Source organism: Adiantum capillus-veneris, chromosome 12 (genome assembly GCF_014529385.1).
Source record: "Adiantum capillus-veneris isolate H3 chromosome 12, ASM1452938v2, whole genome shotgun sequence".
Lineage (NCBI taxonomy): Eukaryota > Viridiplantae > Streptophyta > Polypodiopsida > Polypodiales > Pteridaceae > Adiantum > Adiantum capillus-veneris.
Genome location: NC_140942.1, coordinates 143900676 through 143919870, shown reverse-complemented (window position 1 = coordinate 143919870; position 19195 = coordinate 143900676). Strand labels below are relative to the sequence as shown.

Here is a 19195-nt window from a genome sequence, read left to right as displayed (position 1 = left end):
AGTGATAGGCATATGTTCAAGCCGAGAGAAAAAAACCTCCTAAGAGGGGAAAAAAAAAGTGCTTTAAGTGTGGTCACGCACATCCTCGAGAGGGCTGCCCCATTTACATAAGGGGTTTTTTTTCACTTTTACTATAGAGGGGTTTAACACCATAGGTTTCTTAAGAAAATGGGTTGCTTTATTACCTCAAAGCATGCAAGCCACAAAATTTCCCAAAATACTATTTGTCAATCTCGCAAACATCTCCAAAGACATTAATTTTTGCAACTCTTCATAAAAAGATTGGTGTTCTCTAAAAAGAGGACATAGACCTAGGACTTTAGACGGTGTTGTGGGCATCATTTCGTTATTTGTAGACACAAATGTCACTATTTGTTAACTTATTGGTGAAAACTATTGTCTAGAACACTTAAACGCATCTCTATAATAAAAAAGGATAAATTACACAAAATTGGAGCAATCCCTTTAAACTTGATGCAAGAGTTCTTTTGGCTTTTTGAGATTTGAGGCTCAAATTTCAAGGGTTTTTGAATCGAAGACAAAGTAAATATTAAGTAAACAGAAAGAAATCTATAAACTACATATGTGTTCTGCAACACTGCAAAGTCAAAATTGAGATTGGTATCTCTGAATTAGCTTTGAAAAGCCACTCACATTGTGATATAAGACCATGTTTTTCGTGTGAGGCATGTGCCTTTTAACCCAAGGTTTGAAAGAACAAGTGACAAATCCTTACCATTACCGTTGCCTTGTATGAGTTTCACACTCTTGAACTTTTATCAAATAAAAAACTTCCAGAAGCTAGATGTGCAAACAGGCATCACAAAGAACAAATTCTAATATAATTCATAACATACACAAACAAAGAAGCAACAAAATGTTTTTGTTTGATGGGGTAATAACAAAGAAGACAGCTTGCAAGAGAATGTACACTAAACTTGGTATCAGCAGCTTTGTTACATGTAAAGGAAGGTATTTCCACCTTTAATGGAGGTGGTATAAATGTACAAATAGAGCTGAGTGTGAATGTACAAATAGTGCCGACTCTACATTTTAAATCAAAACTTGCACAAGAAACCATAAACAGCTACTGTTTTTTCTCTGGGAGCTTCTCCAGTAACTCTGGAATTATTTCGAACAAATCTCCAGCCAACCCATAATCGGCAACCTGCAAACAGATGTGTAAATCAATATATAACCTAGAGCTTAATACAGGAAAACCATACTAAATGGCCTCACAAAAAGTACCTGAAAGATGGGAGCATCTGGATCCTTGTTAATAGCCACTATAACCTTTGAATCTTTCATTCCTGCGAGATGTTGTATTGCACCGGATACTCCAATTGCCACATATAGTTGCGGTGCCACTATTTTCCCTGTTTGACCCACCTGGAGTACACAAGTTGGCCAAGGTAGCCATAATTATAAAACATACGTACTCTGGCAGATTCATGTGTAAGGATGGAAATGTGTACAACTTTCATGCCTGCACAAAGAGAGAGAGAGGAGGGGGGGGGGGGGGGGGGGGGGATCCTCACCTTGAAAACCTTACCCCTTGGGCCCCAGCCATCCTGCTCCCCCCTCGCTCTCACACACTACCGCACACCCTTTCGCACGCTCAATCACTCGCACTCACTGCATGCTCCACCCTCACCCTCACACACCCCCACACATCCTTGCGCACTGCTGAGCTGCTCGCCTTGCCCATACACATTCTGACACATACACAGCTCCACCACCACTTTATCGACTGTGCAGATTCATGGCAACTGTTTTTGCTGTAAGTAAACTAAACACTTAAATTGAATGCTCGCAGCCTCCAGGTGCTTTTTTTGGGTATGTTCTACCCTCCCTTGATTCCAAAAATCTAAAAGGAAAACATAGCAGCCGCACAAACTGGGGATTCTAGACACTCTTATCTAAGAATAAGGGGAAAATTGGCTCTGGAAGTTGATGAAGCATGTCCATGTGGCACACAGGGCCATGTGCACGTGGCATCCCCTCCTACTTAAGGTGAGGTACTGGTACCGAACTCCATGCACGCCATAAGATGGTCTCGGATGAAGTTCCTTCTAGTTGATGTCCTCCACGGCGACTTTTGAGAGAGGCTCCCCTGGGTGATGTGGAAATGTCTGCAACACAAGGATGGTAATGATGCATTTACTTGCAAACAATGGACTGCTTCTTGGATCAACAATGCCCTTGTTGGTTACCGGCAAACAATAAAGCTGCCCCAACTCGGATGGTGTGAACCAAACTGCAAACCAGATGGATGCTCGTCAAGCGAATGGCGGGATATGCAACGCCGATGTCCACGAAGGTTATCGGCCAGCCTATGCTGCCCCTACGTGGAAAGATTGGCGAGAGCAACACCAAATGGGAGATGAAGATGGATATGTCCTTTGGAATGCCCACAAACCATGGCAAGTCCTCTATATGTTGTCTCATGAAGCCGCCAAATAACTCCTCAAAGATAAGAGGCTCCTCTTGGAGCTTCGACTAGATTTCCATATGATGGAAGCTCTACGCGTCTCTGCAACGGATGTGGCTACGAATGTAGGCTCACGATGCCTGCGAACTCTTGCGGTGGTCGCCTCGGATTGGAACCCTTTGGCTCCACATTGATGGCTACCGATTGCTAAGAGGATGAGGACCCAATGTGCTGCCAAAGATGTGTACAGATCAATGACGATGCAATGCCTCGTTTAGAATGATGGAATTCTCCAAGCAAATGGAAGAGATGGTTCTGCAAGCAATGCCAAGACTCCAAAGCTAATAGGCTGTTCTGGATGGCACCTTCCTTTTTCGTCATAGGCCACTAACAAATCTTGATGCTCGCAATCAACATCTTCAATGATGCGATTTGTCATGTCAAAGAAGTTATGAGAGGGCTGCTTGGGACCCCATCGGGTCTCTCTCTCTCTCTCTCTCTCTCTCTCTCCCATACCACCACACATTACCATCATACCACCACACTGCACATCCCGGTTCTAGATTAGCTTTCATTTCAGTATTTTCTTTTCCGGACACCCGGACTACCACTAGATGTACATTGATTTGTCTCATAGGCCGACTTCGGCCTTTAGAAGACGTAAATAAAGCTCTCTCTCTCTCTCTCTCTCTCTCTCTCTCTCTCTCTCTCTCAGTGCAGCCGTTTTTTGACCTAGTAGACAGCAGTCCACTCTTTTGATCATAACTTCTTCATCCGAACTCCGATTTGGGTGATCTATAGCCTCAATCGAAGAGCACGAAGTCCTCTACGCATTGATGAAAAGACTGAAATTTTCAGAGTTATGGAAGGCGTTTCTGTAGCAGCATTTCCGAAGTGAACAGGTTCAACAAAATTGATTCTCATCTCCTATTTTACATACAATGTCTTCCGGCACTCGCAAGGGTTCTTCTTCTTCAACAAAGTCCACAACCATTGTGGAAAATGATCCAAAATCTCCTAAGTGTGGAGATAGCAACACAACCACCCAACCAACGACATCGGAAACCATGATCATGGCGTACTTGGTATCATTGCAAGAGACCGTAAACAAACAAGGCGAAGACTTACGAGCACTTGCAATGGAGAATAGCACACTAAGGGTACTTGTGGTTGAGAATGAGAATCTCAAGAGGACACTTGAGATGCAAACAACATGTTTGATGCAACTTGAAGAGGAAGTCAAGGAATGTAAACGCTCTCTTGTGGACATGAATGCTTTGAAGGAGCGGATGAGCAAAGTAGAGCATGACCATGTATTGAAAGAGGAGAAATTTGACACTATGAGCCGGGATGTATGCGACATGAAAAATGTATGCACAAACAAGTCTTGGGCTGATGTATGTGGTAGCAATGTGGTTTCTAATTCCTCACTCATACAAGCTATGGTTCAAACAAAGAATGTTGAGAATGTAGATGTGGAGGAGTTAAAGGAACGGGAGCGACGTTCCAAGAACATTGTTATTCGTGGAATTCCCGAAGAGAAGTTAGAGACACCTCCTTCTCTTGCCATTGTTATTGAAGATTTCTTCAAAACCCACTTTGGCATGTCCGGAGTTATGGTCTATGGAGCACATAGAGTGGGGAAGCAAAGAGCTCCTCGCTCGGGAGAACGGCCAATTGTATGCACCATGCCGGATGAGACCAAGCGAAAGATTATCCTTGATAATAGTTGGATCTATTTGAGGAATACAAAATGTTTTGTATGTGAAGATCGCACTATTAAGCAACAAAATATGCGTCGCAAGGCATATGAGGAAAAGAATAATAAAAACAAGGAAATCTCTCATGAAGAAAATGTGCCCAAGGAGGAGGCAAGTCTCTCAAGCAAATAGGGATGCGTGACCTATGAGACCGAGTTACAATTGAAAATATGCTTTTGGAATTGTAATGGATACCCATGGAATGCGGGGGTTGGCATTGATGAACTAACAAGCAAAGCCGATGTTGTACTTCTTGTTGAAACTTGGGAGCATGATACACAAAGGATTAACGGCTTGGAGGATTACAATGTACATTCATTGATGTGGTCAAAGAATCTCAAGCAACGAAGAGGACAAGGAGGGTTAGCATGTATGGTTAAGAAAGGATTGGAAGATTTTGTATCAATTGTGAAAGATGACAAGTACAAACGTTATGTATGGCTGAAAATTATGACACCAAAAAGAGCACCCATTTTTGTAGCCGGTTGCTACATTCCTCATCATGATTCTCCCTTTTATGCTTGCATGGATAGAGATCAACCATTTTCTGATTTGGAAGAGGACATTGCTTATTTCAAAGGTGAAGGTGATGTTATTGTATTTGGGGATATGAATGCTCGCACAAAAACATTGCAACATGATACTCAACAATTTGATATGCCATACATTTCAAGAGAGTTGGAGGAAGTTCACTTGTATGATCGTACTTCAATGGATGAGAAAGAGCCGGATCACTATGGAAAGTTACTTTTACACATGTGTAATAGCACGGGTATGCTCATTGCCAACGGTGTATCTTTGTGGAGTGGAACCAATGGATTTACATGTAGAAGACATAATGGGGATAGTGTGATTGACTATATGCTACTCTCTGAAGCCATCATGTATCGCATAAAGAGTTTTATGTTTGGTCAATGGACCCCGGAATCCGACCATCGCACCTTATGTATTGACCTTGCATGTGGAGAAGCAACTAAGCATGATAATCTCAGCCAAAGGAAAGAGAAGTTATCACTATGTATGGATTTCAAACGGGCACCAATGTACATTGAAATGGTTGAGCAAAAATTATGGATGACAAAGTTTCAATGTGACGCACCATTGGAAACTAAATGGGAAGCTTTCAAGAAAGCTATTTGTTCTTGTGCGGAAGAATGCTTTGCCATAAAGCATCTCCATGGTATCAACAAAGATAGATCACGCAAAAGGTGGTTTGATAAAGAATGTCAAGATGCTCGAAAGTCCTTGATAAAGCTTGATGCAACTATGGACAAAGACAACTATCAAAGTCATTTGCATACATACAAGGCATTGATTCAAAAGAAGAGAAGAAGATGGGAAGTAAAGCAACAAGAATTTCAAGTCCAAGAAAAGGCACATGCATGTGGAAGATTTTGGAGAAACTTGAGAGGCAAGTGGGTTGAGAATTTTGGTAACTTGAGTCTAGTGGATATGTACACACATTGTAGGCAATTATATGAGCAAGAAAATACTGAAAAAATGTCATTTTATGGTTCACTCCCATGTATGCCGTCTTTTTTTACTATTGAGGATGTATGCGGTGGGCTTGAAAAGTTGGCCACTCGCAAAGCGGGAGATCTTCAAGGTATCAAGCCGGAGATGATCAAATGGACGGGAGATTTTACCCATGAGTGGATGTGTGATATGTTCAACCTTGCACTTCAACATGGTATGCCTTATGATTGGAGTACTAATTAGGTTAAGCCTTTGCATAAAGGAGGGGATGTAAAGAATGTAAGCAACTACCGGACTATAATGATTGGGTCTCTTATGGCAAAGTTATTTGGGTGCATAATGGAGATGAAATTGAGTGATTGGGCTGAAGAGAATGACAAGCGTGCAAAGGGACAAGCGGGTTTTCGTCGATGCCATAGCACCATTGATCATCTTGTCACTCTTCGTGTTCTCATGGAGGAAAGTCGGTTGAAAGGCAAGCGATTGTATTGTTGTTTTGTGGACTTTAAGAAAGCCTTTGATATGATTCCACGTAACAATTTGTGTAGAAGGATGGAAGAACTCCAAGTGCCAAGTGAGTTTATGCTTGCGGTTTCTCGAATCTATGAGAAGGTGATTTGTCAATTGCGCATGGGAAGAGAAATTTCAGAAATTTTTGTAAGCACTATTGGGGTTAAACAAGGATGTCCATTGTCACCAACTCTCTTTGGTCTATGCATCGATCAATTGGAACAAATGGTACTTGACTTTATGCAAGAAGAAGGCATTGAAGAGGTCACTATTTGCAATGCGGTAATCATGCTTTTGTTGTATGCGGATGATGTAGTGCTTCTAGCACACACTTTAGAAGATGCACAAAAGCTTATGGTTGTCCTTGAGAACTTTTGCTTGCATAGTGGGCTGATTGTAAATGAATCCAAAACAAAGGTTATGCTTGTGAAAACGAACCATAAGGAGAAGCCATGCATTGTGTACAACAACGAGACACTTGAAGTTGTTGAGAGCTTTAAGTACCTTGGCCTTGAGGTTCCATCCAATCACAAGTGGCATGAATGTGCTATGCGTCGTTTGGAAGCGGGAAAGAGAGCATTTTATGCATTTGAGAACATGTGTAATGCGGGAAACATCAAGTGTTGGGTTCTCAAGAAGTATCTTTTTGATGCATTGGTGACACCGGTTCTTCTTTATGGAGTTGAAGTGTGGGGTGGAAGCATCTCAAAGTCTACTTGGAAAGAGTTTGAGAATGTCCAAAAGCGTTTTCTTACAAACTTTCTCCAAGTTAAGACACAAACACCATATATGCTCCTACTTCTTGAGTCGGGATCTCTTCCAATTGAGGTTATGGGCATGGAAAGGATTGTGGAGTACATGATAAAGATGCGTCAAAACCCCTCACATCGACTTCCTACAATTGCATGGGAAGCAAGCAAAAAAGTTCAAAAGACGCATAAAAGCAAGATCTTGAGCACGGGATGGATGCAAGACATAAAGAAGTGGTTTGGGAGATGGGATGTATTACACTTGCTACATGATGCTTCAATTGACTCTCAAGTGAATGAAGCTTTTCTACAACGCCAATGTATTACGGCTTGGGAGAAATCCGGTGGGTCACGCTTCATACATTACACCACCTATATTGCCCCCAACTACAAAACCATGTTCTTCGCTGAGAGAGAAAACCGTACTCACACTTACATGCTTGAGCCTATTCCCTTGTCCGCGATACGCACTATCGCAGCAATTCAGCTTAGCTCCCATTTCCTTCGATGCGAGATAGGGCGTTGGGGCAATGGAGAAGAGTCAAATCGATTGTGCACATTATGCTCACTGCAAGTTCGAGAGTCTGAGTACCACACACTACTAGAGTGCTCAGCTTTTGATCACATCCGAACTTGCTTCTCTCACATTTTCAGCCATAACTTAGACCTACACACTTTCCTCTCCCAGCCAAAGTGTGGGCTCTCCATTGCGACTCTCATCACTACAATTTTGGAGCATCGAGAGTCACTCATCAGCCATACACATACTACATCACATGTAACTTTGGTCCCATAGGTCATATTTGACCTCCGAGGACAATAATAAAATCTCTCTCTCTCTCTCTCTCTCTCTCTCTCTCTCTCTCTCTCTCTCTCTCTCTCCAGGGAAAGGTAAAAGGAACCATCATTCAAGCTAAAAGGAATCACTAACGCAAGGAAAAGAAGTAAAGGATTGTGGAAGTGTAGATTCAATTCCGTTGCACCTGACATTGGTATCAGAGCTTTGAAGATTTTGCACTAATCCGCTAATCTTTGGAAAAAATATTTCTCTCGTGTGCTCTCATTATGACCGCAACGGGAAGCACACAAGAGCAAAGTCGAGTCGTGTTCCGGGAAGGGAACAAGCTGAAATCTGAAACGCTGGACTGATCTGCAGAGGAGAGCGTGCGGCAAGGCTGAAATCTGCAATCGCTGGCTGCCCTGGCACTCCCAGCAGAAAACGTTAGGGCTGAAAACTTGATGGAGGAAACGCTGGCGGATATGGGCAGAAAAAGCTGGCTGAATGCTCCCGTTTCTCTAGCACTAGCCAATCTGCAATGATTGAAAACGTTGGATAGTCTTCTCCCTTTATAATCTAGGGATTGGGTTTAAGTATTAACTAAGGCTTATGTAGGGCAAGTTGTCCACCAGACCCAACAAATAAATCAATAAATTGATTTATTGATGAGTTTGGCCGATGGGGTTCCAGTTTGGGTGAAACTATCACACATCTACCTACCATGGAATCCGATCGACGCAAGAAATGGCTCGTTGGATTCCTCTAACCTAGTGCTACATGCATGTCATGCCAAATGCCCATCGTAGTGTAACAACATCTGTCAAAACGCATGTACAACCATTTATGCATGAGGGTTCCAAAACTGGAAAACCTAATCTAATGGACTGTTAGTACATGCAGGTCCTGCGAACAGGCTCACAAAATCGCCACTACTAATCCTCTTAGGATTCTAGACACTCTTATCTAAAAAGAAGGGGAAAATTGGCTCTAAAAGTTGAATAAAAGTGTCATAATTGTATTATGTTTCTAAGAATCTCTAATTTGCATGTTTTACAAACACAAGGAAAGTCACAAAGATACACATATACATGTTAAACATAAATCTTGATCAGTACGTAACGTATTTTATGATTCACAGTTGTTCTTTTGTAATGTACAACTTTTTTTTTGTACTTTGCGTACCGTATTTAACGTAAAATCTTCCTCGCCCTCTGCGTGCGAGAACAACGTAAGTCCTCCGCAATGAAAACGCAACCGCAAGCCTTTCAATTGATAAAAGGATAGCTTTTATGTTGTTTTTGAATAGCCAAGAGCTAGAGCTACACGCAAGTGGCCAAGGACCCAACTGTAGCCAGATCATGTGAGGGGCTCACAAAACAATTGTACATAGTTGTTTACCTAAATTCCAAAGCAATACTGCCAGGGCCACCCAAATTTGGGACTAGTGCATCTGAGAGGGGAATTCCGCCCCTCTGTTTCTTGAACTAAGTACTCTTTCAAGTTCTGTTCCTATTTAGTTCAGTGTTGCTGCAGTGTTTCTATTGCCCGTTCAAGTGGCCACCTGTTTTACTGGTATCATTGCACCGTTGAATATTCTTCTCAAAACCCAATCCAATATTGTAGCAAATCATTCTGGAAGCAGCACCACCACCCAATCCCTATCACCAAGTGAGAAGTACGAGAAAGTGGAGGAAGAGTAAATGAAGAAGATATAGTCAAAAACAGAGAGAAGCATAGAAATCTCTTGATTTTTATAGAAAATAATACGCATTCAATATATGAGAGGGAAGACAGTAAGAAGGATTGTTGACTGCTTTTTGATAGGCTAAAAAAGTGTTAACACATTGATCGACATGCTCACAGGTGTAGTGAATCAAACGTTTAACTCAAGGCCAGGTGCATCCAAAAGGCCTATTAAAAATTGATGCAGACTATGTTTGCAAGCTGCAAATCAACAAGTGGAAGTGACAATGAAGATACGAAATCAAGACACATTCAAAAGCTGGTCTTCAAGGATTTTTTTTGAAGGGGATCGTGATCAATCCAAAAACCCAATTGATTTGACATGTTCAAAGAAAGATCTTTCCAGACTACTCGATGCGTACTAAGCGGTGAGCCACTTGGATCCTATATTGTCTGGATGGAACGGTATGACTTGGCAGATAATCCTCAGGTCAGAGATCTTGTCTTTGAGACCTTTCGTATGGATCTTTCTTGGTAGAGCTCAAATTAGGTGTTCAATCATTGAGTCTTGTGCTGTGCTTGCCCCATAGGGGGTAGACACTCTACTCCCTGGTAAACCGATCAACACAATTGTGAATTAAGGTCATGCGGTTATGTCTTTGTAGCATAGTCATACGGTACTGAGGCCAATGGTAATCTGCCTAGGGACTACTATGAGAAATATAACTGCAGCATTCTGTCTCCGCACAAGTGCTACGATGCATCAGACACATCTGTAGGGCTCAATGCCGACTTGATGCAATGTCTACGTAGATCCACTGCAGATTCATTGTTGCATCTGAATGCGGACCACCATGTGATTTATGTTGAATGTCATCTAAAGTCTAGTGTGGTGTCACGTGCCCACTGCGCTTGCGTCACGTGGACAAGCTTCTGCTACAGTCTAGCGTCAGTTGTAGTCTAGCTTAGGATCTAGCCTGACACTTTGTGAGCCTCTAGCAAGGCGTGCATGCCAGGCAGGTCATACTTACATACCCTCTCTTGCATAGTACAGTCATTCCAGCATATGCACTTTACCGCCTGTGAACCACCTCTAGCATGGCATTTAAGTATAAGTGACTTTATGCATTATTTTTTATGATGGTCGTGGAGTCCTTATGGCTGCTCGACCCAGCAGTATTTGAGTAGATAAGCGTCCTGGGGGGCCATCGCTCAAAGGGGGGAGAAGAAGCAGGAGGAGGGCAAAGGCCCGCAGTATCCCACAGTACCAAGCACCAGCAGCACCCCCAAGCCTTGGCGTTTTTCAGCATCAGCCACCAGAATTTTTGCCCTTAGGATTCAACTTCGCTAGCGTTTTCAGATCACAGCAGCACCCCAGCATTTTATCCTCTTCAGCCCAGCCTTTTTCACCCACCATCGCCAACCTTTTTACCCTCGGCAAACCAGCGTTTTCTGATTTCAGCCCAACGCCTCGTCATGGTTGCAGACCACACCTTGTCGTCGTCGTCGAAGTACCAAGCATCTCTAGCAACACCCATTAGCACCTCAGCAGCATCAGTACCAAGTGCCTGCAACACCGAGCACCAAAGTACCCTGCAATACCAAGCACCAAAGTACCTGCAGTACCCAACACTTGGCCTCTCAAGTACCAATCATCCACCGCAGTACCCCTCATTATCTACCGTAGTACCCTTCAATATCTCAACAGTACCAAGCATCTGCATCAAGTACCCATTAGCATCTCAGCATTTAGTATCATTGTATCAGCATTGTGCAAGTAATAAAGCAAGTACTTGCTCCGGCAACAGAGCAAGGGGACCCTTGAGGGTGGTTGGGACCCAACAAGACCTGTTGTCTCTCTTTCCTCTCTCTTTGTGTCTCTCTTCTTCATTGTGTTCAGTTTATTTCTCTTTTCAACTAAAGTGAAGTAACCTTGTGTCTGTGCGGAGTACTTGATCCAAGCTAAATCCTTAAATACTTCCGTTGCACTTGACATTGGTATTAGAGCTCTGTGTGTGCTTCGACTTGGCGAACTCAAGTGAACCCAAGCAGAACCAAGAAACCTCTCTCTTCTCAAAGAATCTTCGTGTCCCAATCTTGGACTAATTAGGCACTCCAACCCTTACTCCATCGCACATCGGGCGCGCTTCCGTCTTTATAGCTATGTCTTTGAACAAAGATCGACATCGGATATACAAAATCCAGATCTTGAATACCAAGGTTTGTTTGCCTTGTATGCAAATCTGGAAGGAGTTGGAGAAAGGATCCGTAATCCTCTTCTGCGTTCGCATTCGCATGTAGCGTGCATCCACTTCCGTCAACAAGCAACCCTTGGAAATACCTCCGAGCACCCTTACCTTTCATCTTCACCCGCAATGTTTTCACGATAGGACTATTCGAGTGGTCATACTTGCTCGCAAGGTAGAGTCAACATCAAGGCTAGTATTCTGCGACAATAGTAAGGCTACCTAGTAACTCGTATGGTCGATGGTTACATCACAGCAAAACCTACATCCGCAATATCCACAAGTTTGGAGGCGTTTTCATCGGTGATGCCAGGCAAGTCACAGATGCACAAGCTCTCTTGCACAGACAGTCATTCCAGCATATGCACTTTACCGCGTGTGAACCACCTCTAGTGTCATGAGACTGTGACAACCACTATATATATTTGTTGGTTTCTTTCCATTGATTTTTATTTAATTTTTGAGACCCTCTTGTTAAAATCACAAATGCCCGGACATTGTATAGCCAGTGTGAAACCGCCGTTGGCCGAGAGTTTCACCCGCAAGAGTCAAGGCCAAGTAGCCACGAGATGGTTGGGCCGATCCGCACTAAAATCCAACTAGTAAAGAAGTGGCTAGGCTCAGTTAAAGTCATTTAGGCCCCTCGGCAAGACTTTATAAGTTGGTGGGTACTAGGAATTAAACCAAAAGGAGCTAATTGGACACATGGCAATAGGAGAGCAACCTGTAGGTCAACTCACTCCAAAAGGTCTCTCCCAAGAGGGGGCGCCCATTTTTGAGAGGGGGCTGAATTTTGGAGCTCATAAGTGCTCCACAGTGTGTGTGTGTGTGTGTGTGTGTGTGTGTGTGTGTGTGTGTGTGTGTGTGAGTGAGAGTCGTGGGTGCAGGTGATCACAGATTTAATGGATAGCTTGCCTCCTCCCATGCAGCACGATGATTTGCTCTCGCGCATCTCTCTCTCCCCTTTGCACATATGGTAATGCCCCACTAGTTGGGCTTCTCAGATGACCATGTACAACTCTCGGGGTTCTATGCACGTTTGCCAAGGCAAGAGCCTTCAGTATAGGAACCGAATTAGCTAATTGCTAATCCTCCATAGGTACGCATAGTTCCATCGCAAAGGATTGCGAAAACAGAGAGTTTTCTTGTGTGAAAACTCGTCCGATTCAAAAGGGAACTGTCCCATTGTGTGCGGGAGCCCCTGAGGCACGTGTAGACGTGTTTGCTCCGCTCAAAATGATGCAAAACAGAAAATTACAGCCTGCTGTGTTTTAGTGCAAGTTTAGGGTTTCGCACCTAAATTGCAAGGTAATGCCAGGGGAGCCTCGGGAAAGCCTGCAGTGCTTGTACAGGACAATTTAGAGAGATTTCCCGCGAGGAATCTCGTCTAGTTCAAAGGGCAAGTGACCCTATACGTGCGGGAGCTCGAGGGCTACCCATAGGGGTGATCGGCACGTGAATCGGAGCACAAAACAGAGAATTACATCTTGCTGTAATTTTTTTGCAGGTTTAGGGTTTTGGCCAGTTTTGATGCCTACAAGTTCTAGGAACTTCGGGGAAGCTAGGGAATTACCGAACAAGTGTTTTGGTGCAAATTGGAGGCCTAAAACAAAGATTTCAGCGTGTTGTAATTTGTCGTCAGGTTTTGTAAAACGCTCTAAAGTGTGTAAATAGTCATTGTTTATTTGGGATTTTGTCCGTGGAGACTTCTACTGTGGTTATGCTGCGGTAGGGGAATTTCAGCCCAATAAAAGCGGGACAGCTTGTAGAAGTTTACAGGTTTTTCTCAAGTGTAATAAGAGTAAAGAAATACAAAAAGGAGCACCAATCTTTGGGGCCAACGTGGTGTCACTATCTGCTTGAAAGCACTTTAGCTCCCAAGCCGTGTTTTGTTCGAACTGTAATTTCCAAGCACACAAGTTTCTCCGTGAAGTTCCTATGTGTTGTAAAGTTCAAGTAAAGATCGGGTGAAAGCTAAAGTCTACCACCCTACGGGCCGGTTTCATCTAGCATGGCATTTAAGTATAAGTGATTTTATGCATTATTTTTTTATGATGGTCGTGGAGTCTTCCTTATGGTTGCTCGACTAGATAAGCGTCTTGGGGGGCCATCGCTAAGAAGCAGGAGAAGGACCCGCAGTACCAAGCACTAGCAGCACCCCCAAGCCTTGAAGTTTTTCAGCATCAGCCACCAGCATTTTTTCCCTCAGCATTCAGCCCTTCGCCAGCGTTTTCAGATCGCAGCAGCACCACAGCATTTTATCATCTTCAGCCCAGCGCTTTTCAGCCACCATCGCCAGCCCTTTTACCCTCAGCAAACCAGCGTTTTCTGATTTCAGCCCATAGCCTCGTCATGGTTGCAAACCCGAGCCATTAACATCATTAGCGTTTCAGCATTCAGCCATAGCCTCGCAGTACAAGCATCTCTACCAAGTATGGTCGTCGAAGTACACCTCGTCGTCGTCGTCGTCGCAGTACCAAGCATCTCTAGCAGCACCCATTAGCACCTCAGAAGCATCAGTAACAAACACCTTAAGTACCCAGTAGTACCTGCAGTACCAAGCACCAAGCACCAAAGTACCCACGATACCCAGCACTTTTTTGCCTCTCAAGTACCAAGCATCCACCAGAGTACCCCTCAGTATCTACCGCAGTACCCTTCAGTATTTTAGCAGTACCAAGCACCTGCATCAAGTACCCATTAGCATCTCAGCATTTAGCATCATTGTTTCAGCATTGTGCATTTAATAAAGCAAGTACTTGCTCTAGCAACAGAGCAAGGGGGCACTTGAGGGTGGTTGGGACCCGACATCCCATGTCATCTCTCTTTGCATCTCTCTCCTTCATTGTGTTCAGTTCAGTTTCTCTTGGACCAAGATGTGAATGTTCGGTGTTGAGCTATGGATGGTCATAAGCATGTCTGCAATGTGCATGATTTACATGTTTGTTGGTCTTTGGTGCTTTGCTGGTTTTGATAGGTGTAATCAAGGGCAATTGGCAATTACTCTTCTTTTACGGAGGCGGTTGGTGACATGGCAATGCCTTGCGGCACATAGGAGACCCAGAGCAGAGCGACTTTTAGAGATAGAAGAGAGCTCACAGACTGCAGATACTACCCAGATACTAACGTGTCAGTGCAGGGACAGATGATATGACATGCTGTTATACGGATTTGATGACATGGCTTGCTGACATGGTATCCAAGTCACGCTGGCAAGAGCTGTAAGTGGCTAGGGTGCTAGTTGCAACCAAATCATGTAGGTGAGTGGACTCCCAAAACAATTGTACACAGTCGTTCACCTAAATAACAAAGAAATACCACCTGGGACATCGGACTCGGGGGCTAGTGCTTCTAAGAGGGGAACTCCACCTCTCTGTCTTTAGTAAACTCAAGTGTTCTTACAAACTCTGTTTCTAATCAGTTTGGGGTTGCTACAGTGTTCTAGTACATGTTCAAGTGGCCAGCCCGCCAAGGTATGTTGCTTCTTGCTCAGCCAACAATATGCATAAATTGCAGAGCATGAGAAAAAAAAAAAAAAACAGGTTGGTAGGAGATCGATGCAACACACCAATTTGGTTTTTTTGTGTTTGGAGTCTGCCTCTGTCAACATTTGGTATCAGAACCATTTAAACTTTGCCGGTGATGGTGAAACTTTTGTCCATGAAACTAAAGGCACACTTAAGGTAGTCCAATGGAAATGCATTCTCGCCTAGTTTGGCAGCCAAAACAAGACCAACCAGATGAGTGGAATGGTTATCAGGCATGCCCATGAAATAAAAAATTTGTATGCTCCTACTTTTGTGCCAAGCTAATGCCAACGGTCAAACCTTCCTTGAAGGATTGTCTGATCACCCTCCACCCATCCATTTAGGCTTCTTAAGTTTCTCAAACTGAGAGAAAACTCATTCCAACAAGGCTAGCATAGAAGTTCCCTTGAGGCACATGACCACAATAGCGCTACAAATGACAGTACATCTAGACCCTTACTGTACATTTAGACTCTTGCCCAAGGATGCCTGCTCTCATGTTCTCACTGACTGGACCCTTGTTCATATACAGATTTTTTGTAAATCAGTTACTGCTTGATGTGTAACAGATGCACATTATGTGGATGCTACGTTGAACACCCAAGGAGTTACGAAGGACTCACCCAAGTAAATCAACAAATAGACTTGGTTGTTTCAAATAACAAAGCCCAAAAAATCTGCACAACCTGACATAAAACTTTCTGCCATATAGGAAGTCCATGAGAAGAGGCCTGAAACAACTACCCATAATGAACTCAGTATGCGGGAAGGTCTCCTCAACTGTCAGCGTTCCCACAAACTGACTCAAAGCAAACAAAGCTTTATCTGAAAACGGTAGGGATATCTGTGGCTTCAGAATTTCATTTACAACTGTGAATCCACCACTTGCACAGAACTTTCACGTACACAATGTAGGTGAAAATGAGATATATCTCACACACACACAGATATCCTTCTGCCTGCCCCGAGCCCACAGCATGCATCAAGCCTATATGCACATAGCACTTGCCAGAAAACATACAGATTGCTGAGACCTTTACTGCAAGTATACAAAATCGTTGGACATTCATAAAAATGCATACCTGCATGTCATTTGGGACATACCCTGCATCTACAGCTGCTCTTGTAGCCCCAACTGCACCAAAAAATACGACAAATGCTCAAGAAACTTTTTATTTTGAGCAGAACATTGGTAACTATCAAAATGCAAAATAAGTCAACAAGTAGCAACAATAGCTCCCAATTAATACACAAACATAAGAGGATCCAAGCTGTGAAAACAATACCTGCACCTCCCATTTTGTCTGCCAGCAGCTCCAGCATTTTAAAGTTCTCCTTACTTTTTAGTGCTCGTCCACCAGAGATTACAACTTTAGCACTTCCAAGATCAGGCCTCTCACTTTGCTGAGAAACTTGACCCAACCAGGTGGACTTATCAATGATCTCTGCATAAATTAACACTTGCATTAAGCTTTGGGAGATCTGATAGAAATGTGAACATCAAGTTTACCATCTGAGACTACCTGAGTTCAAATCTGTAACATCCAAAGTGGTAACAGGACAAGCTGGACTACTAGCACAGTTGACCGAGTCTGAAGTATCAACTGGAAAAGATGTTGGACGAACTGTTACCAAACAAGGTTCATTTCCTTTATACTTCACTGTTGACAGCGCATTTCCAGCATAGATTGGTCTGCAATAAGAAACATTTATGAAAACCATCTTTGCATTTGTGGTAAGGCATATACATGCATGGACAGCAATGCATGTGCGTTGCAATGAACCAAAAGACAGTGCATCTTAATAGAATCAACAAACTGAAAGTACCTCATCTACTAGCCAAACAGCCACAGACAATATCAGTGATCAAGACATCAGCTTTTGTAAAAAAAGGGTCAATCTACCTTACAAAAGTTCGCTCATCCATGACCTTTACAACATCCGAGATTGGTGAGACATTGAGCAAGGCTGCTGCTCTAGGTAAAACGTTCTTCCCAAATGAGGTTGAGGCTGCCATGACATGTGTATATTTGCCCTGTTGCTGTGCTAATAATATGAGTTCTGCCCAAGCTTCAGCCAATGGATGCTTAAGTTTGTCAGACTCTGCCACGAGAACCTGAAAAAGAAAGTCACATTTATATATCGTCAGAGCATAGGACTGTTCAATGATAGTCTATCCAGATTTAATCTGTAGTGATAGCACCTCCAAAACCTAATGAAGGCAAAAAAAATTTAGTTGAATCATTTTCACGTACTTCTGTGAATCTGACACAAGTCTATCAAGCATGTGCGTGATAGTCTGTTGAAGATATGTCATCACCACGTGGCATAGCCACCTGGAATGAGGAACATGGAACGAGGGAATGGGCAAGAATACATGGGGTATGGAGAGTGAGAACAAGGCCAAAAAAATGAGGGGGTATACTCATGGTTGCTAACAATCATGCGTGCATAATCATGTAATGACTATCGATTTCGAACTATCCAAACAAGGAGTAGAGAAGCTCCTCAAATGCATGTCTATATGAGTGCATGTGTATAATCTATATATATATATATATATATATATATATATATATATATATATATATATATATATATATATATATATATATATATATAGAGAGAGAGAGAGAGAGAGAGTCCTTTTGCAGATGCTTTCCAGTTTGAACAGTCATAGCCCTGCGGATGATTGCCAAGGGTGACTTGAGGCTACCTATCTCCCAACATTTGGTGCAGAGTAAGAGTGTGGTAGTGATGCTTACTTTTTTGGGATGCGTTGTTTGGCCCTGAAGATCTAGAGTTGAATATTGCCCCTTGCCCCCTCATTCTTATTCATAACTATACGTGGAAGATCTGTACGTACTGAACGTTGTTCCTTATAGAAAATATTTTTCTGTGCGTAAAAATGCGTACTCTTGTAAAAAAACCTCAATTTACCAAATTTTCTAGGACATTTACAATTAAAATCAAGATTACATGCATCAGCTTTTAGAGTAGGATTTGATCATTGCAGAGATAAATACATTACAATTCACTACCAACGATTACTTCTAGGGCATTAAAGAAGCTTTGGCTAAGGAAGTACAGAACGAACACAGTCAACTCTCGCATTTGCTCCATTGCACCAAATGCAATGCAAGGCATTTAGAGCTGTTTCTGCTTAAATCAGAAAACCTTCAGAATTTCCTGGTAATAGAGGTGTTCAAGGCAATAAGTACCTGGGAGATAAAAGGACAGGAAGAAAAGGCTTGCTTTGCAACAGATTCAAGGGACTCCGAGCTTGATCCTGCCACAAGCAGAGAAACGGAATTCTTCTCTCCGAGCAAGCTAGCAGCAGCAAGAGCATTCAAAGAGCTTCCTTTCAAGGAACCTCCTTCATGTTCAGAGATAACCAATGTGCTGATCTGCAGAAGAAGAGGTAGTGACGATAAAACAAATAAAAATCAGAATTCAAAGTCGTGTGGTCTTCGGTTGGAAGAAACAAAGGGAATTACTTACGTGACGACGAGATGAAGCGCAGTTGAGAGACCTGTAGCCAAGCAAGCTTTTGTGCAAAAACGACATGGGATTTCTCATGTTGGCGTGCATTGTTCTGAGTTAAGGGAGAGGATAGTGCAGACTTCCGTCACGCCACCCCACTGCGATGGCTTCCAACTCATCACGTTTATCGGCGTTTATATGCAATGTCTTTATTTAAGTCGGCTCTGAATTTGCAAAACGACCAACTAGTCTTGCTTGGTACATGTTCTCATAGATTTTGGAGCCGCTTCGTTAGTCCGACCTAGTCTTGCTTGGTGGGCGTTGCTATAGAACATAACAGGACATACCCAGATTGACATCAAGCATCTATGAGGAAAGAAGTGGGTATATATTTGATATATAGATATGATGATCGAGATTGAGTGTGTACTAGTGAGAAAAACATGTAGCTAAACTAAACTTAAGGAAGCATTGGAAAATTCAAAAAATACAAAAAGCATCAACAAACTATAAAAATTAAGTTACATTGTTGACTTGATAATTGTGTACATG

General features: G+C 42.8%; 1 protein-coding gene across 3 annotated transcripts; it reads right to left on the bottom strand.

The window, feature by feature from the left end:
* Window positions 1–863: 863 nt before the first annotated feature.
* ETFALPHA (electron transfer flavoprotein alpha) lies at window positions 864–18846 on the bottom strand. 3 transcript variants are annotated; one of them, XM_086525820.1, is made up of 8 exons: window positions 18662–18842; window positions 18382–18567; window positions 17065–17276; window positions 16684–16853; window positions 16447–16605; window positions 16243–16295; window positions 1249–1389; window positions 864–1168 (listed from the first exon to the last, which is right to left on the bottom strand). In XM_086525820.1, the coding sequence occupies exons 1-8, from the start codon at window positions 18749–18751 to the stop codon at window positions 1088–1090; spliced, it is 1092 nt and encodes a 363-aa protein (XP_086381946.1). In that variant the 5' UTR covers window positions 18752–18842; the 3' UTR covers window positions 864–1087. The 3 variants fall into 3 exon arrangements, with proteins under 3 accessions (XP_086381946.1, XP_086381948.1, XP_086381947.1); XM_086525822.1 differs by lacking the exons at window positions 864–1168; window positions 1249–1389 and adding an exon at window positions 15778–15891 and having other exon boundaries at window positions 18662–18845; XM_086525821.1 differs by lacking the exons at window positions 864–1168; window positions 1249–1389 and adding an exon at window positions 15930–16164 and having other exon boundaries at window positions 18662–18846.
* Between the last annotated feature and the right edge of the window lie 349 nt (window positions 18847–19195).

Bases quoted from the DNA above. Each gene is read 5' to 3' on its own strand.
- ETFALPHA (XM_086525820.1), bottom strand. From the start codon at position 18,751: ATGCACGCCAACATGAGAAATCCCATGTCGTTTTTGCACAAAAGCTTG. The intron at 18,568-18,661 runs GTAAGTAATTCC...CTTCTTCTGCAG, and splicing joins GCGCTTCATCTCGTCGTCAC to ATCAGCACATTGGTTATCTC. The intron at 16,606-16,683 runs GTAGTCTCAGAT...TAATTTATGCAG, and splicing joins TGTTACAGATTTGAACTCAG to AGATCATTGATAAGTCCACC.